Consider the following 24157-nt stretch of genomic DNA (forward strand, 5'->3'; position numbering starts at 1 on the left):
TACACTGCTGTTTTCGGTTTTTAACACTCTAGGCACACTTCTCTTTTTCGGTTTTTGTCGCTCTAGGTACACTGCTATTTTTCAATTCTTATTACTTTAGGTACACTGCTATTTTCGCTTTTTCTCATTTTAGGTAGTCTGCTATTTTCAGGTCTTCTCATTTTAGGTAGTGTACTATTTTTGGTTTTTCTCATTTTAGGTAGTCTGCTATTTTCGGTTTTTCTCATTTTAGGTAGTCTGCTATTTTCGGTTTTTTTCATTTTAGGTAGTCTGCTATTTTCGGTTTTTCTCATTTTAGGTAGTCTGCTATTTTCGGTTTTTCTCATTTTAGGTAGTGTACTATTTTTGGTTTTTTTTCAATTTAGGAAGTCTGTATTTTTGGTTTTTCTCATTTTAGGTAGTCTGCTATTTTCAGGTCTTCTCATTTTAGGTAGTCTGCTATTTTCGGTTTTTCTCATTTTAGGTAGTCTGCTATTTTCGGTTTTTCTCATTTTAGGTAGTCTGCTATTTTCGGTTTTTCTCATTTTAGGTAGTCTGCTATTTTCGGTTTTTCTCATTTTAGGTAGTGTACTATTTTTGGTTTTTCTCATTTTAGGTAGTGTACTATTTTTGGTTTTTTTTCAATTTAGGAAGTCTGTATTTTTGGTTTTTCTCATTTTAGGTAGTCTGCTATTTTCGGTTTTTCTCATTTCAGGTAGTCTGCTATTTTCGGTTTTTCTCATTTTAGGTAGTCTGCTATTTTCGGTTTTTCTTCGAAAAATCCATCCCTGTCCGATTGCGTTCACGCAAACTACAACGTCATCTGAATTTGCATTTTTGTCTGCGTCTCTGCAGTTGGACATGCAAGGATTTACGAAACCGCATATGGGCAGGGGTAGGGAAAATCGATTTTTCTTCCAATCTTACATGGGGAAAGGTTTTGTTTCCAAAAACCGAGAATAACAGACTACCTGAAATGAGAAAAACCAAAAATAGCAGACTACCCAAAATGAAAAAACCGAAAATAACAGACTACCTGAAATGAGAAAAACCGAAAATAGCAGACTACCTAAATTGAAAAAAACCGAAAATAGCCGACTACCTAAATTGAAAAAAACCGAAAATAGCAGACTACCTGAAATGAGAAAATCCGAAAATAGCAGACTACCTGAAATGAGAAAAACCGAAAATAGCAGACTACCTAAAATGAGAAAAACCGAAAATAGCAGACTACCTAAAATGAGAAAAACCGAAAATAGCAGACTACCTGAAATGAGAAAAACCGAAAATAGCAGACTACCTAAAATGAGAAAAACCAAAAATAGCAGACTACCTGAAATGAGAAAAACCGAAAATAGCAGACTACCTGAAATGAGAAAATCCGAAAATAGCAGACTACCTGAAATGAGAAAAACCAAAAATAGCAGACTACCTGAAATGAAAAAAACCGAAAATAGCAAACTACCTAAAATGCGCTAACCAAGAACGTTAAAAGAAGAAGTAATTCATGTGAAAAGTCGTATTTCGCAAAAATCATTTACTATTTCATAAAAACTCATATGATTCAAGAATACACGTATTTTCCTTGGGATAATCGGGATAGTTTAAATGACTAGACAGATATGAGACAAGAATAAGAGGAGTTTGACAAAGAATGAGATGATTGACTGGAAATAGAGATTATCTTCAAAAAACACGGAATGGCAAGATTGTGAGATCAAAAATAATTTGAAAATAAGTAAAAAAATAAGTAACTAAATAGAAATGTGATACACAAACTGAAAGTGAAAGAATGGGATTCTGGCAGTGTAAGTAATAGATATGTCGTTTAACGGCAAGCTTCATGGGCGGCGTTGTTGGGCGTACGAATGTCGAAAATGAGTGGCGGAAGATAGTTCTTGAGGAATTTTCTGAAAATGAGAAAATTTTGGTGAAGATATGCACGTTTTTTGTGGCTTTCCCTTCAGAGAAGACCGAACAAGGGACGTCTTTGGATACGGGGCTTTCAAAAAATCTCCACATTTGGTTATAGGAATTTTGACTACGGCAAGTCCATTTCTTCCATCAAAACCGGCTAAATGTCTCTGAAAGCCAAGTTCTCAAACTTTTCGAATGATGAAGCTTTTTCATATGGAATTACAGATCGGTATATAGTCATTTTTCCAACGTACAAGCACAGGTAAACCACCAGGAAACATATATGGACACGCGCGGTGGCGTATATGCGACCGAATTGGAATTCCATGTGATAAAAGCTTAACTACGTGAAATGTTTGAAAGTTCATAGCTCGACTCAAAGAGACATTTGGCCGGTTCTGACTGCCAAAATGGACTCCCTGCAGTTGAAAGTTCCTATAAATTTATAAATCATTTGTAATCCGCGTCTCCTAAGACGTTGCAGTATGAACTAGGGAGTTGTGTTTTTACTCACTTGCACACACGGCATCTCGCTGTGAACACATCTCGGAACTTTCCAAACAAGGAAACAAATTGCAGAAGTGAGGTAGATGTCCAGCGACTTGCGTGTTGTCCAAAACAGTTCAAAAGATGGATGTTCGCTTGTCGGGTGAGACGACGATAGACTTCGTAGCAAGATGGTGTGAATGGATTGAGCTGGAATAGAAAAATTGGCGTATTGAGATAATATTTATAGTTACTGGCTACTGTAGAAATGTGTCCTAACTGATTTGATATTAAGAATCTGAAGTTTATCTTTTTATCAAGATTCAAACTTTATTAAATAACTTTCTTCAAAAATTCGCATCGGGTTGGTTAATAGCTCAAATGGTAGGTGTAGGGACCTGTCATCAGACAAAATCAAAACAAATTTTGCAGAAAATCCACAGAGGCCCTTGGAAACTGCTGTCGACCTGGCCCAGACACTTTTGACCGGCTCGGTGGCCTCCATGGGTTTCCTACATTATTTTTTATTTTTTATTTTGTCTCATGACAGGTCCAACCTATCATTTGAGGATTACAAATATGCAACCAATGCATTTATGTTTTTCATAGTTGTCGGGTTTTATGTTCTCATACGCTAAAAGCTGATGTGCTCCGCTACTGTATATTCTTACCATTGGAACTCCATAGTTGTTAACCCAGTCCCAGCCCTCATTGGGTGCAACCATGTTGATGTATTCAACAATGCCATAACGCTCAATCACTAGGAACTTGATTGTGATTACAACATCGCTGTCGGTGATCACTTTTCCACCGCCACAACCGAAGAGGAACTGAAAAAAGTTTAGATTTTACTTATTTAAACAAACATATTACTGTTTTTTTGTGTTTCTTCAAATTACTGTTACTTGTATTACTATTTTACTTGTCTTCTCAACAAAATAGCAGCAACGCAACCGCGCCGCACCCAACAGCACACGCTTGTGTCGATTTACGGGGCGTTTGTCATTTGACAGGAATTACCTCAATAATAAGACTCGATGAAGTGCGGAACAGAGTTTTCGGATAAATTCCAAGTGACTTGATCACAATCTCCTTTTTCATGTTGTTATAGGCAGTCTCGAAAGCCATGTGACCGTTTACGGCATGAAAATGGAAACGTGGCTCTGGAAGAGGGAAGAGATCCGGATACCGGTTGTCCTTACGACCACCAGGAACGCGAAGCAGTTCCGATAAGAAAAAGAAGATTTGCTGAAATAATAAAGATTCATAGAATTTTAAAAAAGTCACAAGACAACTGACATAATTTCCTTCATTCCAGTTCCCCGAGTCAATCATCTTCTCAATCAGACCAAAAATGTCAGTGTGATACATTGTATGCTCTTGAGTGTACAAAAGGCGCATCACGTTGAGATTATCAGTTGGTGGAAGGACTTGCGGAAGTCGGCGAGCAATGTGATCGAGTTTACTGGAAAAAAAAACAACATTGAAATTTCTTGTAAAAACTAAACGCCGCAAAACATACTCATAGAGTAACATCACTTCTTGCATCATGACTCCGAAATCTTTGTAGAGTTGAGCAGCATGTTTGAATTCGTGGGTATCTTCATTGCCCAGATATAAATCTGTGATATGATCCTGTTTTATGCGCAGCTTCCGGACCAAGAAGAGACCTGAAACAAGAATTGACAATTTACTTGTATAAAAATCTAAGAAACTCACAATTATTGCATCTTTTGATAACTTCCTGAAAAATGGTTTCCATGGAAACCGGCGGTGTTATTCTCCCGGTTATGGCTGCGGTAGCTGTGGTACCAGTAGACGTCGTTGTAGTAGTTGTAGCAGTGCCCGTAGTTGCCGTACCAGTTGTCGTAGTTGCCGTCGTGTCAGTAGTCGTTGTACTTGTAGTATCGGTTGAAGTCGTTCCTGGATCTCCGGCCTGGCCGGCAGTTGGATTGGCACCTGGATCAGCCGCTGGATTTGCACCAGGTTCAGCACCGGGATCCGCGGCCGGGGCGTCGCCTGCAGGAGGAACATTTGATGCCGACGATGCTGCTCGAGGTTCATCCGTCGGCGCAGATCTTGGATTGACTGACGATGGGGCGGGTTGACTTGACACGGATGATGGTTCGCCTTGCTGACTCTGACTCCCAGGCGGTTGTTGGGGAACTGTGTAGGAGGCGCTACTTGGTGATACCATCGGTTGAGATGACGAAGTCGCCATTGTCGTGACGGGTTCCGTATTATGAGGGGCACCCGGAAAATGACCTGTAGATGACATCTGCAAACCCGGAAAGATTTTGATTTGGTTAGAAAAAGATAGAAGTGAAGTTGGGGAAAATAGTGGAATTAGTTAGATAGCGATGGTAAATGAATAAACATTATGACAGAAAATAAGAAAAATACCAAAATAAATTTACAGAATAAATAATTCATTTACTATTCTCTACACCAAAGAAACCGCGTTTTTCTCTGTATTTCTTAGTGAAAATATAAAACAAATCGGGGTGACAGGGCATATACTCACAACAATAGAGATGACATAGAAGGTAGCATTGCCTACACCTTTGGAAAAAAACAAAAGTCGTTTTAACATTGAAAAAGAACAACCCATTGACAATAGTTAGCAGTGGAAGGAAAGTTAGTCTAATAAATATAAACAAATTTTAAATAAACCCATCCCAGTAGTAGTTATGGTCCAGAGGAAATATTGAGAAATAAAGATGAAACGGGATAATAAGAAAAAGTGACACAATCACAAGGATGGAAAGGGAAAAGGGGATAAATCTAACAGGATTAATCATCAACAGGTCTAGGAGCAGACTGTTGTATTGTTGGGTTGGCTTGGCCACTGAACGGGTCGACAGAATCCGCATCGTCATCCACTGGCGCAGGCATGAATCCAAAACTTGCAGTTGGAGGAGCTTGTGGCATCATTCCAGCTAGAGCTTGGGAAGCGTTCGATGGAGAGTTGCCGAGACCAACTTTGGCGTAGCGAGATACTAAAATCAATAGTTTTATTTATACTATTTTTTTGCTAGATAACAGAGTTGCATAGAAGTAAACTCATAAGTCAGAACGAAGTGAGTTTTATTTTGATAATATAAAACGATCGCAAAAAGATGATGTATCGATCGTATTACTTTAGTTCGGGAATAAAAAATTGCAACATTTTCCTTATCTGGTATCGGTGGACTTGTAAAAGTCTTTGTTTCCGACTTCCGATGTCTGGGTTCAAAATTTACTTTCTTTTTCAGGTCTATTAATACCGGATAAAAAAATGGCAAGATTTTTTCTGTTCGTTCAAAATTTTTTTGATATTTCCTTTGGAATCCGAGATATAACGCTACGAACAGGCACCGCCATGTGTGCCTTTATTACACATTTTACGGTATACCATCAATACAGCTAATTTACTTTGAATTATGACCTCTATTTTCATACTGTCACAATGAAACTCAATTCAGTCCAAATTCCGAGCAACTCTGCTAGGAAATTTGCTTACCTCCTCTAGCAGCTCTCAATCCACCTCCAGTAGGCGGTGCTGGTGCGGAACTAGCGGTTGGCGGTGGTGGTGCCACTGGCTCTGGTTCAACTCCTGCTCCAATGTACTTCTTTTGTGACTCATCCCACACAATTGTTGGATTCTTGTCCTCTGGTAGATTCATTGGGTTCTGACCGGGCAACGCTTTCTGAACTTTTGTCTGGATAGTTTTTAACCATCCTTGACTCTGATTCTTGTTGTCGGAATTCAGCTGGTTTTGGACCTGGTTTTCATGTTGTTGTAGCGGTTGCTGCTGCTGCTGCTGGTCAGAGTACTGTTGATATTGCTGAGGTGGCGGTGGAGCCTGTGCGGCTAGTGGTGGTGATGCAGCCGGTTGCTCAGCAAGCTGCGGAGCAGAGGCTTGTGGTGATGAGGCCATCGTCAATGGTCCATCATTAAAGTCCGGTGGCGTCGTGAAACCATCATCCGGGTACTGGAACTGCTCTTGAGGAGTTGAGTGGTATGAGAAGGGTGACTCATATTGTTGAGCATGTTGTTCTTGATGAACAGAACCAGTTGGAGTAGCCGGTGCATGTCTAACATCCTCATGGAAGTGGTTTTGCTGATGTTGTTGTGCAATCTCTGGAGGAGTCTGGTGCTCAAAAGTTTGATGTTCAGAAGGAATCGGAGCAGTGAACGCTGAAGGAATTGGAGTTGGAGCAAGTTCCGGTGCAGTTGGTACAAGCGGTGTTGGTTGTAATCTGAAACTAACATACTAAATTTTGAAAATTTAGTGATAAAACTAACGGTTCCGCGTCATACACCGTCTCCGGATGTTGTTCATATCCATAACTCTGGAATCCATCCGTATTTTCTTGTTTTGTTGTGGCAATAGTTGTAGTTGTTGGAGATGCTCGCCCGTATCCAGCTTGCGCTATTGCTCTCAAACTTTCAATCCATTGTGTCTCTTCTGGATTGACATCTGCTCTGTGATGAAGAGAATCAGCCAAATCACACAATTCCAACAAATCATCCTGACAGAAAAGTGTAATGTGGACCCAGATAGCACGAGCGACTTCTGTGCAGTACCTAAAATGCATATTCACGGTTTTTTCTTCTAAATAGTTTCAAACACTTACCGATAGGCATCTGTGGTGAATCCATGATTAGCCAAAAGTTTTGCGTACTTGATACGCGCGGTTTGGTACTCCACAGACGTCGCCAACAGAGATTCTCGATCAGGCTTCAGTCGGAGAGCGTAGTCGAAAATCTCAGTCGCATGCAAATCAGTAAGCAAGAATCCATACTGACACTTTGGATTAGCCTCATTATCCGGAATATCCGAATTGACCAGCGAGATGTAGCGTCGATAGTCCTCCTCTCCTTCTCTGCAACATAAATAGTAATGAAGATATGTATTATTAAAAAATGAAACATACGGTGTTGGTACTGGTGTGAATGGATTCTCCTTCTCCCCACCGAGCACTCCACAAACAAGGAAACAGAAGTCAGCAGCACTGTGATAGTCTCTCTTTGCCAAAGCTCGTCCGAGTTGGTGAATAGTACTCAAGGCGGTGCCACGTTGGTCGAGGTTAGCCAGAATGATAGCAGCATGTGTTCTCCAGCTCAAATGATCGTCAAGAGGAGGGTTCGTCAAAACAGGAGGCACCTCTCCTTTAGCCACGGACACCAGCGTCGTGACCGGGTTGTTCATCGATCTGGTCTGCAAGAAGCGGCTCTCAATCTGCTCAATTTTCCGCTCGTCATTCGGGAAAAGACGTCGAGTCAAAACGAGGGCATCGGCAAACAATCCATTTCTCATTGCACTCTCCACTGCTTCGTCAATATGACCTCCAAGAAGGAATTGAGTAAATTGGTTGAGTGCAGGTGTAATGTTGGACATTTGTGGTGGTGCCTCAATATTGACGGGTTGACTTGCGACCTTGGCGAGTATCTCGGCAATGTCCGGACCAGTGATGTTCTGAAACATTGCAACTAGCTATTAAGAATAAGCAAGGTATAATAAACTCACTCCTTGCTGCTTAACCATTGTCTCCAAGAGCTGCCAGACCAACAGTGACTCCACAACATCATTCGCTTCTGGATTTTCCATTGCGACCGCTGACCGTTTAATATTCTCAATTTGCTTGGTAATGTACAATCGGACAGTGTGAGAAGCAGATTGATGTGGGATGAGTGGTCCCTTGAATGACATTGCTGCATCCTTGATTTGAAGAGTTGGAATGTCTCTCAATACTGATTTGATATCATCGAATACGACAGCAGATATAGATTGGTCAGGTTGGATGGAGATGATTTGTCCTCCGTGAGAGATATTGAGGAAGCTGTGTGGACATGAGAACTTGAGTGGTCCATTGTTGTAAACATCACAAGCGTTGAGTGACTCTGCGTATACACTGTTGTTCTCACTTTGTCTGAAACAAAAATACATATTAGTTTTATATCATTATGCACCTCTTCACGAACAATAACATGTGGTATTTTATATATTTTATGACAATTCTATTGAACATCACAAGTTATTGTTCGGGATAGTACCAAAACCCAATTCAACAGGAAGATACAAAATAGGCAAACCCCGCTAGACATTAGGAAAAACAATACTTTGGTTCCGATAGGATAGTCGTAACAAAAAAGCCCAATAGGTTGAAATAAACACAACAGATGTAATAAAGTAATAACCCAGTAAATTTGGAATAACCTTGTGAGCATAATACTTTTTGGTGGCTCGCCAGAAGAATGGTACGGTGGATAATTGATGTTAACACTGAATTGTTTTTTTGGTATAAATATGTAAATATATTTATTTTAACACTTTTGCGATACCCTTACTTACCCATCAATACTGTTCTCATCACTGAAAAGAGTGGCTTTCATGTTTTGGTAGGCTAGCTCCTTCTCTTTTCGTCTTGCTTCGTATTGTTCTTGCATTGTTCGACAAATCTGGAATTAATAAAAGTTTATACTTTTTAAATGCAAACAAAAAAAAGTTCTAACCTGGAACAAAGCAGCATCCTCCGATTGTCCATCACACTTATACCTGAAGAACTCTCGATTGAATCGATTGTGGAACGTCTCCACATTTGGGTAAGGTTGTTTGAACACCACTGTATAAAACATGAAAGCAGCCTTCTGGATAGAGTTAAGATTCGCAAAACCAGCGGGGATGCCAGTTTTCTCTTTAATGCGATACCAGAGATCCATGTTGACATGCACCACTCCACAATAGTAGAGAGTCTTTCCCTCGTCATCACCTCCCTGTGATGGATGGTAACTGTGTTCAGACGGTGCCTGTCGGTGATGCATGTTGTATCCTTGGATCTCATAGTCGCTTTCTCCTTCATCCTCATCACTTTCCGATATACTTGAAGCCTCTTGTGGTTCTTGCCCATAAACTGCTCCCGGATATTGTTCAGCTCCATATGGTCTCCTTGGGTCGTACTGTCCAGCCATTGCACTATGACGGCCATGACGGAACAGAGGGTTCTGCTGCTGAGCGTATCCTCGTTGGTCGTAAGGGTTTATCTGGCTGTGGTTCACTGATGCATATCCAGGAGCATGACGTGATGATGGTCGACCACTTGGATCCAAACGACTCACTCGACTCCTTCGCCCTCCATTTTGCTCCGAGTAGATGTTATCATTGAAGCTATGGCTATGATGAAGAGGGACAGACGCTCTTCCATCATTCCTTGCTCCAAGTGACTCTCGTCGAATAGCAGGATGTTGGCGAGATAACCCCGCAGCAGCAAGCAATGGGTTCGCCAGTTTGGACGATGGGCGGAAATCTGAGTGATTTTGGTTGGCTCTCATGAAATTGAGTCGATCCACAATCGCATGATACGTCTTTTTGTATTCCCGGTAGCTGGCCCTCGCTTCTCCTCTCACAAATTCTGGACGTCCGGAAGCCATCGTACTGTCAGAGTTGTTACCCGACTCCTCCTCCTTCTCAACGATGTGATTTTGCGGCTCGTGCTTGTTGAACATGTCTGGATAGTTTCGGCGTTCCGACTTCTCCGTGTTTTTCTTCGAGCGACTTTTCTCTGTACCAATTGTCCCTTGAGAAGACACTGATGAACGTCTGAAAAACAAATTATTGGGAAAAATGAATTTCCGCTTATAACGATAATGTCTTACTTCTCTGGTCTCATGTCTTTCGGTGTGCTTGTTGCAATCGCTTCCAAAGGACTACTAGAAGAGTTTATCACAACAGATGTGCTTTGATTCGGATGACCAGCTTCAGGTGTTTCTTGTCGGTCATCAGAAAGAGAAATCGACATATTGACTATTGTTGGAGTCGCTTGATTCTGAAATAGAATTTTTTGTTTCAAATTTCTCAGAGAGTTTTAAATCTCACCTCTGACACAGAAACTCTTGGTGTCTTTTCTTCAATATCAACTTCAATAGACACTGGATGCTCCACAATCTCTACCGGCTCTACCGAACTTCTCTCCGATGGCTCCGTATCCTGTGTGGCCCATGAACCTCCAAGAGATGACGACTCGCGTGACTCTTCTGGTTTTTCGGGGGCTACTTGAGACGCCTTTTGACGTTTGTTCTGGAAAATTTGGAAACTTTTTTAAAGAATAAGTCTTATAAAAACTGAGATAACTACAGGTTACTGAAACTACAAGCTGGATAGAGGACAGCGAAAAAAGCATGCCTTTTGTTAAGTTTACAGAAAACATACACTATTACAAACAATATCAATTTGGTTATTCTTACCTCATCCTCTACACGTTGAATCTCCATGTCAGCCTTCTCCCAGTCGTCTTCAGAAGACGTCGGTGTCACTTTAGGTTTGGCGTCTTCAATGACAATTGGTGCGGCGACAGTGAGATGTTCCTCCTAAAATAAATCAACATGCACGTGAAACAGTAATACGGGAAAGGCATGCAAAAAAGGAAATGGTTGGAAAACAAAAACGGACTATCCTAATGAAAATGAAAAAGCTTGAGGCAAGAACAAAGTTGAGAATTAACAGACTCAGACCAATTAAAACTCACTTTCTTTGGAACCACAGGTGTTGTAGTGGGAGGAGCCAACACCGGAGGCTTCGGGGTAGGAGCCGCCTGTTTTTGGGTGACCGGCGCCACCTGGACTGCAGGTGCCATCGGTTTTGTCTGTGGCTCTGGGGTCACTTCCTTCGATGCAGGCGCCGATCCGAGTTGTGTCACAGGTGGTGGTGGATAGTAGGCTGGTGCAGCTGTCTCTTCTGGCTTTGAGTTCACATATTGTTGGTACATCGGTTGAGATTGTTGCTGGGGTTGTTGTTGGTAGTACTGTTGATGTGATTCTACAGGTTGGAACGATGGTGCCAAAACAGGTGGAGCTGGAGTAAAGTTGGGAGCCTGTTGAGCCTGTGGTTGCACTTGTTGCACCTGTTGAGCCGGTGGCAAGAGTGGTGTATGTTCAATCACAGTTTGTTGTGCCTGAAGATTTATGTTTGGAAAATAACAGTCAGCTGAATAAAGAAACACTCACTTTTTTTGGTTTTTGCGGTTGGTGCTGAGTTTGTTGGGTTTGAGCTTGTTGGGATGGTGGCGGCTGATGTTGAGACTGTTGTTGTGCCATCCATTGTTGTTGTTGGTAATTCTGCTCGGCAGACTGCTGGTGTTGTGAGTTTACTGGAAAATTACAGTTCTTCAAACAAAGTCAAACATAAATTTTTTGACTTCCGAAAACACATGACAAAATTTTCAACTAGCAACGATCAAATTTGTGTTTCTAAGAAGTTACTTGCTGCACTTATTATTAATATGTAAAAATTAACTCTAGAAGTTGCAATTTGCTGTCTATAAACTGTTATATGCAAGAAACTTCAGTTTAATGTTCTTGTTTGAAAATAAAAAGGAGTTTCTTAAAATCGATAGTGGAAATATGTATCATATTTAATTAGCTACGTTTTGATCATACGTTTGCTTTAGAAATGTTAAATGTTATGCAACTCACCATTATACTGTTGCTGCTGTGCAGAATGGTTAGTATGGGGTTGTTGCGGTTGTGATGGTGCTGACTGATAATAATAATTGGTTTGTTGCTGATGTTGCGGTTGTTGTTGTTGGACCGAAGGATTCCACTGATGTTGTGGTGCCGGTGCTCCGCCGAGGTTTATAAAATCCCATTGTCCCTGTTGTTGTGCAGGTTGACCGGTGTCCTGTTGCTGGAGTCCCTTTTCCCAGTAGAAACTCATCGGACCCAACTGAAAATTCTCATCTTTTATTGTTTACTTTCCCATTATTTTTTGAAAATCAACGATTAAATACGCGGAAGTGTTAATAAATCGTGTTATTATCATTCAATTAACCATTTTACAAGCCAACGACACAGAAAAATCGATAAAAACACTCATAAACTAAACAATTCAAAAGTTTTAATTGAAAAATCAAGCAAAATGAGTGGAAAATCAATTATTTTCTCGTATTGAGGGCATCGCCGGTGACCCCGGCGGATGAACAACGTGTAGTGTCTCTTGTGTGAGAGCGGAGGCCTCCTCTCCCGGCGGGTCTCGCAACGACCACCCGTTAAATTGTGTGCGCCTTTAAAGAGTGCGTGCGGCGAGTGTCTGTGTGTGTCGATTTACACAGGGTGAATGTCTTCCGATTTATTTGTTTTCGACCGTTTTTATTCGGATTTTTATGTATTATGAAGAGAAAACGAGTGTGGGAAAAACAAAATATAGCACGAGAAACAATTATTAACCGTTTATTAGACCATTTTCTCTACAATATCCAACTAGTTGATTGATTTGAGAACATGTGACACTGGGATAATACAAACGAATCAGGAAACAATTATTTTTGGCGAAACTTTCAATGTCGGAAATACCAAATCCTTTGCTGACATTGACAGTCTCCGAGCATATCCTATGTAGTTCTGCAGGAGTATAAGAAGTTCCTGTGTCAGCATCGAAAATCGGCTGGAAACATAGAAAATGTTTATCTTTATGCTAGACTGACTCCTTTACCGCTAGATTTATCACATTCGTTGTTGTTTCCATGGTTTCCTCCTCTATTCTGTTTTCTTCTATCACTATCGGACGTGGTGTGGTAGTTATCAGCCCTGAAAACGTGACATTAGTATTTCGCAACATTTGGAAACGTCGAATAGACCAGAATTTCTAGATAATTCTTGCACTCACTCGTTTTGAACACACGGCGAAGATGCATTTTCTTCGGTTTTCGTTTTGGCTTTCGTTTTGTTTTCTTCTTTTTTGGAATGATAGGTTTGACGCTCTCCGGTATAATTGTGGCCTGGAATAATTAGTTTGGTAGGAGTTTTTTAGATAGTGATCGGAATTTTTGTTTTTTTTAATATGAATTTCGTCATGTGGATACTTTTTTATACAAATAGTCATAGTAAAAAGCACAAAAACTTTCCGTCGTTTTTTCGCTCACAAACCTTCTATTCTCTATTTTCTATTTTCCACTCACCGTGTTTTCAATATTAACAGTTCTGAATGCGCTAGCTGACCGTTCAAATTCTGGCGCGATATTTGAAATTTCTAACGTCCTGAACGCTGGAATATCTTCTTCTGCAATCTGAACCGGTGACACTTTCTCCGCTTCGTAATTGTACTTTTGATTGTAATCAGCGTCTACCTAAATTCTTCTGATATGTTTTTTGTAATAACTAAGTTGAAACTTACATATTGATATTGATAAGGTTTCAAGCCAATCGAAATTTTTAATAAACCCTGAAATTTTGACTTCATTTTAAGAAAACTAATAAGAAATATTTCCCTACCTGAGCCAGTTGATAATGAATCACTAATAACAGAACAGAAGCGTGTGATAGTTTGTTCGTCATGTCTTCATACTGATATGTTCCTTTCGGCTAGCTAAACAATCGGGAGTTTAGTAACAAATGAATTTGAGGAGAAAAGCGAAAACGTCTCAGAAATGGAAATGAGTGAAATCAAAAGCAAACGAAGACGGGGAACGATGCGCTGAGACACAAGTAATGGCCGATCCGAACAGATAGTCTTAAGGATATCCGACATTTTCATCTATGGCGCGAATGAGACAAAATGGGCCTTATCTCATCTGTAGGTCAACTTATTAGTGACGCGAGACAGAAGCGCGGCGCGCAATGATACATATACTTGATGATTCGATTATGGCTTTTTCGAGAGGGAGAAAAGTTGTAACTTTTCTATTGTTCCATGCATACTTAGGGAAATATCCGATTGTTTTTCACTTCCGATTCCTTCTCGATCTTATCTATTCATTCTTCTTTTTGAATCCTCGTTGAATCGCTTCCTCATTTGTTTTGCCCATTTACATAATAACACTTGATATGCTTTTTTATAGGAACAACAAAAGAATGGATTACGGAAGTATCCTTGAGGAGCGGACAAGTCCCGTTGTGTTGATGGTAAGAAAAGGGGAAGAAGATGATAGAAAAGTATCGGCTAACATGAGAGATTGAACACGGAAATGATCAAAAATCTAAATGAGTAACGGTATAAGACATAAGACTAGGAACCCGGGAAAGAAGGGGAATGGTGCTTTTTTATTGAAGTAGTGCAAGCCTATTTCAAATTAAAAAAAACGATAAATTCATACAAAATTTCAGAACGCTCGTGAGCAGTACATGCGTCAATGCGCCCGTGGAGACCCAAGTGCCGCATCGACATTTGCCTTTGCCCACGCCATGATTGGATCCAAAAACAAACTGGACGTCAAAGAAGGAATCGTGTGTCTCGAGAGTGAGTACAACAAATTAGACTCATTCACCTGTGAGAAGCGCCTATCCCCTTTTCTAAACTAGCCATCTCTCATTTGTGTGGTGAAGCGGCGGGGGGATGGAAAAAACGAAAGAAAAGCAAAGTGGCGAATTGGGGATGAATTCGAATGCTAATTTTCTTTTTATAAAAAGCGTAACGTAGAACTGGTGTGATCTCGAGAAAAAGAAAAGGAGGTGTTTTGCTTTGCCGTGTCTACCTGTTTTGGATGAATAGAAAGTGCAAGGAGAACAAGAATACATCAGGCAAAAATGTCTCCTGTGGTGATATATTTGACCCATTTAGAAAGTGACAGATGGTGTCATTCCATGGGATTAAAGAAAAAGAAAACTTCTGAGAGTACACGATAACAGAGCGGTTGACGCTAGCTGGAATATGATATGATTATTTTTGCATAATCATATCATAATTGCGATCAGATAGAAAGGAAAAAAACTAGTTTCTCGCCAACGCAATGGCTATCAAAATGTTTTGGTTGATAAGAAAACCAGATGACTAGGAAAACGAGATTTTCGATGACCATGTAACATGCCGAATGTAAAAAAAACGTTTGTTTCTTCTCCAGAGCTTCTCCGTGACGACGATGACAGAACCAGCAAACGACACTACGTGTACTACTTGGCTGTTGCTCATGCTCGACTGAAACACTATGATATCTCTTTGGGATATATCGATGTGCTGCTGGAAGCGGAGGAAGGTAACGACCAAGCAAAAAGATTGAAAGAGGATATCAAATCGGCGATGACTCATGGTAAGTCGTAACATCTGTAGTGACTGATGACTTGGTTGGGAAATTCCGAGCCGGGCCGGGTCGACTGAAAAATTTTCTTCAGCTAGCCGCCCCCAACAGTTAAAAAAAAGCAAAAATTGTTAATTTTGAATCCGGGTCAATCCGGGAAAGTTTTTTGTCAGTCCGGCCCGTCCCGGGATTTCCCAATCCTGCTGGAAATACTTTCAAGTCCATAAATGATTTTTTTCCAGACGGACTTATTGGAGCAGCGATCGTCGGCGGAGGAGCTCTCGCGTTGGCTGGCCTCGTCGCCATTTTTTCCTTGAGCAGAAAATAATTATAGATTTGAGAGAGCTAGTCTCATTCCATCTCCCTTTGCAATGTAAATTTCACTGTATCTCTGATGCAGATTCGGGTCTCAAAATTCTATTTTTATTATACTTCCCCAGATTCGATGCTTTGTAAAAAAATGAATTGATTTATTGACGTTTGATTTGGTCCCACAAAACACGGAATATACACAAGCTGAGAATCGATAACCGAATCTAGGTAGACACAATAGGAAAGAGTTCTAAAAGCAATAGTGAACAGATAGGTATGAGATTATTAATAAATAATATCACAAGAGGCGGAAGCAAGCTTTTGTCATGGGAATTAAACGAAAAATGGAAATAAATACAGTTTGGTCGTTTGATTATACAGACGCCTGCGTCTAGAAGGTTGACTCGTAGCTTTTCATCATCACCGGGAAGCTTGGACTACGATTGACACGTTGCTTTTTGGGTAGAGCGGTTAGTTTAGCGTGGATATCGGTTAACGAAGGTCTTTCATGCGGGGCAGTATGGAAGCAGGCCACCAGAAGCTCCTGGAATATAAAAATTAAGTTTTTTTTTCACAATCGTTGAATTTTCGCGAGATACCTTCAACTCTGGTGTGCACTTAACATTTGGAAGGACTGGACGGACTCCTTGACTTTTAGCGAACAATGTTTGGTGAGGTGTTTCATGACAAAATGCTAACATTCCTGTTAACATCTCAAACCAAACGCACCTGAAAATGATAATGATGTTTCCAGTTTATAAATGTGGTTTCATACCCAAAAGCATAAACATCGGAACTCTCTGTGAATGGGAAGTCCTCACATTCGTATTCATCATATTCCGTCTTTATAGCCATCGCCAACTCCGGTGCAAGATAATTGGTCCAGAACCTTGAGGTGTAATATCCTAGTTTTCTGAAAATTGGGAAAAAAAAGGTTATTCCATATTTTCACCCTTTTCTTGACTAACCCTCTCGGATACGCCAGCCGTTTCATGGAAAGAATGCCAAAGTCCGTGATGACCACCTTATTCTTGCTCTCAAGCAGAATATTTTTGCTTCGTAGATCCTTGTGAAGAATCTTCTTTGTGTGTAGATACGATACTGCCTGACAAATTTGCTGCGCAATTTTTCGCGTTGTCGCCATGTCCAACTTTTCTCTGACGACATGTAGAAGGGTGTAAAGAGACTGACTGCCACGGGATAGAGACATCACCATTCCGTATTTGCCGTCATTCATGAAGTAACCGAGAAACAGAGCGATGTTGTCATGACGAGTGTTCTGGAATATTTTTCTGTTTTGAGATAATAGACCTAAGAATGTACACGCCCCCTCCCCTAACAAGATCAGAACTTCTCTTCGTGATCTCTTCCAGACCACTGGATTATTTTTTAGAATTGTAGTGTTAAGGGTTCATAGCTACGAATTACTGTAATATCTCTTGTCTCCAATCCAAAATTCAGAAGACTGCTAGACACCATCACCATTGGTCCATGTTTACCTTATAGGCGGAAACTTCCAACTTGAACTCCTCGGCTCTCTTTGAGTGATCCGAAATATGATCCATGTTGTACACCTTGACAGCTACGTCACCATAATGGAAACCACGCAGCACTTTTCCAAACCGACCACGTCCAATTATTGGGGCTTGTTTATCGAACTCGATGGTTTCGAGTTGGATGGTGACCTCGTTCCAGCTCGCCTGAAAATATAATATTTCGATATGAAATCAGATAAACTTTTACTGCAATTTCTGTCTTAATGACCATCGTTCATTAGTACAGGCGAATGTTTTTGTTGCTGAATCAAGGGGAGCCGCCGTGTAGTTTTTTTTGCTGTGCTCCTTCCAAACAGCTTGTGGCACAAATGAGAAAAGCGAAAGGCTGGTGGCTTCGCGACGGAGGCGGGCGGCCCCGAGCGGTGAGCTCATAAATTTTGCGTGTTTTATGATGTGCCTTTCTATTCGGCCTGTCCGCGCTGCTTCTACATCTCCATTTCCATTCTCCACTTTTCTTATTCTTCGTTTTCTTCCATTTTTGGAAGTATCTCATTTACATTCTCGCGCTCGTTACCCTATTCTTAGGAACTTACCTCCTTAGTATTGCTAACTGATATCATTTTCAGAAACTGCTAGGGAATATTGAAATAAAAAATCAAAAGAGCTTGATGTGGGAACGCACAACACTCTCAATGAGTGAGACTAGTGTAAAAGAGCAGCGAGGGCACGAGAAAAAATTTTGTATTGTGGGCGGGCCCGGTGTGGTCTCAGGCGCGGGTCTCGGCGCCGTGGTATCAACGAGGGAGCAGCAATTTATCACATTGGTTTTGATAGGGATGATTTTCTAGGCGCCCCCTGTTCTTTTCTTACCTGAGCGTTTGGCCCTCTGATCGTACTCATATTCCACGCGTGACGCTCCCAAGTGAATCCGCCGTCCGCTCTCTTGTTAAACTTGTCAACCGCTTCCTGACTCGGCCCACCTTGATCTGCTTCCACGTCGTGATGACTCTCCACTGAATCCTCCTGATTCCCCACTATCGTACCTTCACTCTCAATATTGCCGCCCGACAAGCTAGCCAATTTATTATGATTCTCCGTCTCCTGTTGAATCTCGGTCGTTGACGGATGATCTCCCTCACTTATCACGAGGATAGGTAGTCTGTTGTGAACGGAGTAGTTCTCTGTGTCCGGGAAGAGAAACTTTCTTTCCGAGCGGTATGGGGCGGTGAGGGAGCTGACGTTTCCTGAAATTTCTATACTTTAGATACCGCTTTTTGATTTTTTGATAGTTCAGAGTTTGAGTTGTAATGCCAAACACAAATTTTAAGTTGTCTCTTGCACTAACATAAGTTTTTTTTGCACCTTTGACCATACATAATTATAATGTTAGTGCATACAACTCAATTTTTCTAACTACATGCTTCATTCTAACAAATTTTTCAATTTACTTATTCTAAATCTTACCGTTTATTCCTAGTGGCAGTGCAGGTGTCGATGGAGCCGAGCTGTTTGTAGAAGAAGAAGAATCAATTGCGGTGTCCGGAAATTGAAAGGCGGGCTCATTCATGGACCGAGAGGCCGGCACAGATTGAGGGTCTTTCCACATGCCCTGAAAAAAACGGATTACACCATCTGAGGAGTCAATTTCCCTTCTACTAACCCCATTATTTTCTTGGATAAGCTTGTCGAAAAGGAAACGCAAATGGTCGGGCGTCAAGCCGCACGAGTCGCCGACACGTCCTTTGCATTGGGTGTGCACTTTCCATCTGCAAATTTATTCTTTGTGGTGAGTATTTATTGATTTCAAAATTATCAAAAGTAAATTTTAAAAAAAGATTTTTGAATTCATTTTGAATCATAATTAAAATCACTTACTTGCAAGACCGGCACTTTTCCCATGCGTTGAGAATTCCAAAACCGAGAGGCCTCTGGCAGAAATGACAAACACCGTCTCCACTCCACCGGAGTTTAGTTGAGCGGTGCCATTTGTGTGGTATATTATGTATCGACCTAGATGCCGTTTTTGGTGATTTTGGTGCCGTGGCTGAAAAATGTTGTGTAATTAGTGAAAGGTTAGCATTTGCAACTTTTGGTTGGTGGAGAAATTTCGTTTTTAGAACCCATAAACTGAAATTTTAGCTGGCAGAAACAGAGTTTTAACATCTAGTCACTAAAGTTAACTATGTTTGACCCCGAATTAAACATGGCTTACATACTTATGAAGTCGAACGCCACAGACTTTCAAAATTGTAATTCTCAAAGTGAAATGCTATGTTTGATAACAATTTTTCGTTTCTGAACAATTTTATGTGTCAACAGTACTAATAATGGTAAAGCTAAAGTTTTTTGAGCACATTTCAAAATTCAGCTAATATTGATCGCTGAAATGAAATTTCTTGGGTCTGTCAACTGATTTTCACTTTTTATCCAGAACAATTTAATTCTGTGATACCATTCACAAGAACTCCAAAACTGTTCTCTGTTTTTTGTAAACTGCACTTTACGTCACATGAACTCTCGACTCAGTTTTTTCGTCTAGTTTCCAAAAACACTTAGCAAGTCAGAATTCCTAATTGTCCACTTGAGACATCGTCTTGTTTTGTTGAGTTTTACCAACACACTTACCAAAACCCATACTAGACGATTGGATCATTTTGACACCAGTCACTGATAGTGATGGAACGTTGAATTGGTGGCTTGGTGTGACTATCGCAGGTGTGGATGGTCCCGGTGGTGCGTCGTCAGTCGATGTACTGCTGTATAGGTCTGGAATGAGGAAATTTGATTTTTATGAACAATAGAGACTAGAAATTGTTTTTTCGTTTTTAAACTAATTAGTTTCAAATAGTCATGTCATGATTACCGGTTATTAACAGTTATTATTCCACCGTAGCAAGGTTTGGACGGTTAGAAGGGAACGAACCCAATCTGCCGCACTATTTGAATGAGCGTCAAATAGACTCAAAACTCAATTCCAAAACCCATCGTTTCAATTTAAAAAATTTTTTTGTTTGTATCTAACCTTGCCCTCAGTTAACTCTTTGAATTCTCACTAACCGTTCCAGTGATTCTGCAAGATCACAGTAGATTGCAACAATTTACGTTTGGTCTCCACATCAAGGCGACCACGATCCGCAAGCGATCGTAACTGAAATTCATTCATCATATGACTCCATTTCGAAAGTTATACAGAAAATAGATCTAGACAACAGGCGCTTCATAAAAAAGTAACAAAAACGTGAAAAACTGAGAAAGAAAAAATGACGACAGATAGATAGACACAATGTGCGTGAAAACAAGTCGTGGAAAAGTAACAGGTGTTGATGGAACACGAATGACGTTCCGGAGAAGACAAAACAATGCAATAGGCATGAAAAAGGCGAGTGAATGAGAAATGAATTGAATATTTCTCTATATTTCCTCGAAAACAGAAAGTTCTGTCTTCTTTTCATTTTGAGTAACATTTATTGCAAAAAAAAAGAAAAACTGATGAGAGAAAAATGATGAATGAGAGGATTCGAAAACTTCATAACTTGCATTTTTCATACACACTCGAAAATGAGGACATGAAAAGAAAGAAAAGAAGGAAAGTGTTTTCTCAAGGTCTCGTATTTCTATTTTACGTTCTTGGATATCTTCTAGTATGGCAGTTTCCAATTTAGCTGAAGCGACTGACTTCCTGAGCCCCGAATCTTTTTTAGTTCCACATCAGTATACAAATAATTGAACAGCTGTTGAGCACCACGATTGTAGCCACATTTGAATCAGTTTTGCAAATCAGCTGATGAATTATTCGATGTGTACATGAATAATGTATGTTAATCGTGTTTGGGTTGTATGGAGGTTTTCATTTGAAATTTATGGAAACAATTTCAAAACAAAAAAGCACGCATCATTATTTTGTGAATATAAATGTTAATATTTTAAACAATGAGAGATATACATTAAAAAATCTTATTGTCAGATGTTAAATATGGATAAAATCTAAAGAAAACTCTATAAAACGATGTAAAAAGAAGAAAAATAGTGAGGGAAACGCTCTACTTACGAAATGCATCGCTGATAATTACATTACGTTTCGGAAGATTATTTTTTATTTTTCTATTTCCCTTAGAGAATACAAATAAGAGCTACAAATGACCAAGAAATAAATTTCATGAACAAAACTAATTTGCTAATCCTTTTTTGTTCTCATTCTAAAAATTGCTGAAAAAACAAGTTGGAGCAAAAAAAAATTCAGGAAAAAGAGCCGCAGTTCTATGGCCTCTAGAGACAGAGAGAGAGAGAAGAGTCGTAAAGAAAAAAAGAGAAAGTGGAAAGTAGAAGGTGGAAAGATAGAAAAAAGAGAGACAGGAAAAAAGAGACAGGCAAGAAGAGGGAAAGAGCGTGAAAGCGCCCTCCCAAACACCCAAACCGATGGGAAACGTAGGGAAGATAGCAACAAAAAAAAAGAAGATGATAAAACTTGTGAACCCTAATCAGCAGGAGGAGGAAAAGTGTGAGGAGGAGATAGAGCAGTGTGTAAGTGTTTGTAAGTGTCTATTGGTGTAAAATCAGAAAAAATGTTGTGATGTGTAAGAAGAGCAAAAAATGAAGAAGAAGAAAGTGAAAATGAAAGAGAGCAAAGAAAAAGATAGAAAATCATCAAACCTCTTGATTTGTGATGCTGAACAAAGCGTTGAAATCAGTGATTGAGCAAATTTCCAAGTGCCGAATGTTCTGAGCGCTGAGGCCAACAAATGAGAACCAAATCGCATTGATCTCACGTTTCTCGCGATCAATCAAACCCACTTTTGTCATTTGATAGACGGCGGAGAAGATTTTGCGCTGCAATGAAAAAGCTATTGAAAAACAGATGTTTGGGATTTCGATTCGCGATATGAGTCCCCAAAAAATTGAGGATTGCACATGTGCTGAGATTCTTTTTTTTCTTTTTGAATATCTTGATTTTTTGATCAGAATTGAATTTCTCAAAACAAATCTCTCTAATTATTATTACATGACTAACATGAAATTTTTTAAATAAAATTAGATATAAACACAAACCTCAATATTTTTCGATTCCTCATCATAACTAGCAGTCAACAACCTGTTGATAGTGGTAAGCTTCAGGACATCTAAAAATTGCTATTCTGATTTGGAAATAATTTCAGATTACCAACCTTTCAGATCTTGGACAGCCTTGGCTTTTACATCCGGAGCTACTGTATTCACGGAACCATTACTGTAGGTGGTTCGTGTCACAGTTTTACTACGCATGTTTGCCAAAATTGGATTGAAGTTGAGTTGCAGTTGGCTTATTCCTGCTTCGAAGATGGTTTTTTTTCCTAGAATAATACTTTGAAAACTTTGAAAAAAGTGAACATGAATAAAAACGGTTTGAAAAATAATTTCAGGTACGGAAAGTACGAATGGTGTTTACATGAAGTTTGGTTTCGAAAAGAGTTTTTCTCTTCCGAGTTATCGACTAGTTCTTAGTGAACTGTCTTGCTCTATGTTTACCTTTGAGACCAAAGTATACTTAATTTATTAAATATCGTTCAGACATTTGCAAAATTAATATTCGGATTATTGTGTAATCAGGGATTAGATTATTCTGAACAACGAAGACTTCGATTTTCAGATTTCCTTCAAGTCTCTTAGTATACAGGTGTCCTCAGTGTTCTCAAGCCCATTAATTCTCTAATCTCAGTCCATTTGCGTGAAAAAGTATGTAGTAACCTTCTGAAGATGTCGAAATCGTCCGGAAAGTAAATTAAAAGCTTTTGGCGGCTTTTTGCCATCGAAATCGTGAAGGTTGCGTAAAGAACAATTATGGGACAGGTTATGTACATTACTCAATTTAGTGGCGACGAGAAGAAAAAGGAGATGGTATCCCCCAACAATTTCTTTTCCGGTGGTTATGTTATACTCATTACATCTCGTCCGACGATTTCTTTTTCAATCTTTTCTTTTCACTTTTTTTTCATTGAACTTTTTATAATACTGTATGTTTTGATGGGCAGAGACTCATTTTTATCAAAAGTTTAATCAGTAATACTAAGAGTTGCTACTGTGAGAATGGCTCTACTAGTTATATATTTTCTGCCAAGTTAAGCTTGAATGAAGTTTCAAAATGATCCAAATCCGGAATATACTACAGTAATATACATTTTCTGATATAACTTCTAAAATTTGAAAATGATATCCAGGTTCTCTATGATTTTTCTTGGGTAATAATAGAAAACTGTGCAAAATAGAAAAGAAAGAAGAAGAAAAGTGCGAAGAGTTGGCGAGACGAAGAGTGACAGAACGATCGCGTGCAAACAAACAAACTGTATGAGCGATGTGAGGCGAAAGAAAAAGAACGGTGTGGATTGACAGTAGGAATGGTAGGAAGCGACACAAGAATGTCGGGAAGACGGTGCAGAGATAGTGAGCGCGTGGAAGAGAGTCAGACTGTATGTATTAGATAGGGGTGCAACCATGGTCCACTATGAAAAGAGCGCAACAGGTGTCTAAATTGTTGCGTAACCAACTCAGGTTCAGGTCAAGATGAGAAGGGGGGGGGGACTAGGTTGATGGACGACCTATTGCTTTTTTAGTTCCTGGTGGCACTAAGTGAAGCTCATTTTCACCCATTAGTACACAGTGTAATCCTGACTTGCTTTTCAAAAGTTGACTTGGGTAAAGCATTCTTCATTTTCAAATAGTTGATAAAGTACCAACGATCATTTTAGCTTCTTAGGCAAACCAAATTTCAAAACCACAATGAAACAAAAAGCAGAATATGAAAAATCAGTGTCATTTTTTCCATTTGTCTCCAGTTTCAGAAATCCATGTCATTTTTGCCGGAAACGCGAAGGGGTGTCGCCGACACAAGTGTATTGTGTGCATGTATTTCACATGTGTACATGAAAGGAATATTTGAAAATGGAAAATAGATTGAAATGGAATGGGAATTCGACATTGAATCCCGGTATCATAATCCGTGTTATAGT

The 24157-nt window shown here is 39.9% G+C and overlaps 4 protein-coding genes across 4 annotated transcripts; 1 reads left to right on the forward strand and 3 right to left on the reverse strand.

Annotated features, from left to right (window-relative positions):
- Positions 1–1807: 1807 nt before the first annotated feature.
- GCK72_025342 (uncharacterized protein) lies at positions 1808–4660 on the reverse strand (the record flags this gene model as incomplete). The annotated part of the gene is made up of 7 exons (XM_003103709.2): positions 1808–1889; positions 2411–2592; positions 3054–3212; positions 3403–3630; positions 3682–3847; positions 3905–4052; positions 4102–4660. The coding sequence occupies 7 exons, from the start codon at positions 4658–4660 to the stop codon at positions 1808–1810; spliced, it is 1524 nt and encodes a 507-aa protein (XP_003103757.2).
- A 515-nt stretch (positions 4661–5175) lies between these two features.
- Positions 5176–12077, reverse strand: GCK72_025343 (uncharacterized protein; the record flags this gene model as incomplete). Its single annotated transcript, XM_053736300.1, has 15 exons — positions 5176–5381; positions 5885–6624; positions 6671–6952; positions 7003–7251; positions 7303–7844; positions 7896–8298; positions 8586–8651; positions 8721–8827; positions 8882–9965; positions 10022–10191; positions 10242–10442; positions 10610–10732; positions 10891–11316; positions 11369–11511; positions 11837–12077. The coding sequence occupies 15 exons, from the start codon at positions 12075–12077 to the stop codon at positions 5176–5178; spliced, it is 4983 nt and encodes a 1660-aa protein (XP_053579866.1).
- A 2132-nt stretch (positions 12078–14209) lies between these two features.
- Positions 14210–15697, forward strand: GCK72_025344 (uncharacterized protein; the record flags this gene model as incomplete). Its single annotated transcript, XM_003103586.2, has 4 exons — positions 14210–14260; positions 14462–14594; positions 15196–15381; positions 15612–15697. 4 exons carry the CDS (start codon positions 14210–14212, stop codon positions 15695–15697), a joined length of 456 nt encoding a protein of 151 aa, XP_003103634.1.
- Positions 15698–16072: 375 nt separating this feature from the next.
- GCK72_025345 (uncharacterized protein) lies at positions 16073–22436 on the reverse strand (the record flags this gene model as incomplete). The annotated part of the gene is made up of 14 exons (XM_003103616.2): positions 16073–16225; positions 16281–16410; positions 16457–16594; positions 16650–16960; positions 17181–17381; positions 18048–18421; positions 18642–18786; positions 18838–18943; positions 19053–19221; positions 19803–19943; positions 20235–20325; positions 21828–22004; positions 22224–22294; positions 22340–22436. 14 exons carry the CDS (start codon positions 22434–22436, stop codon positions 16073–16075), a joined length of 2304 nt encoding a protein of 767 aa, XP_003103664.2.
- Positions 22437–24157: the final 1721 nt, after the last annotated feature.

This window comes from Caenorhabditis remanei, chromosome X (assembly GCF_010183535.1).
Source record: "Caenorhabditis remanei strain PX506 chromosome X, whole genome shotgun sequence".
NCBI lineage: Eukaryota > Metazoa > Nematoda > Chromadorea > Rhabditida > Rhabditidae > Caenorhabditis > Caenorhabditis remanei.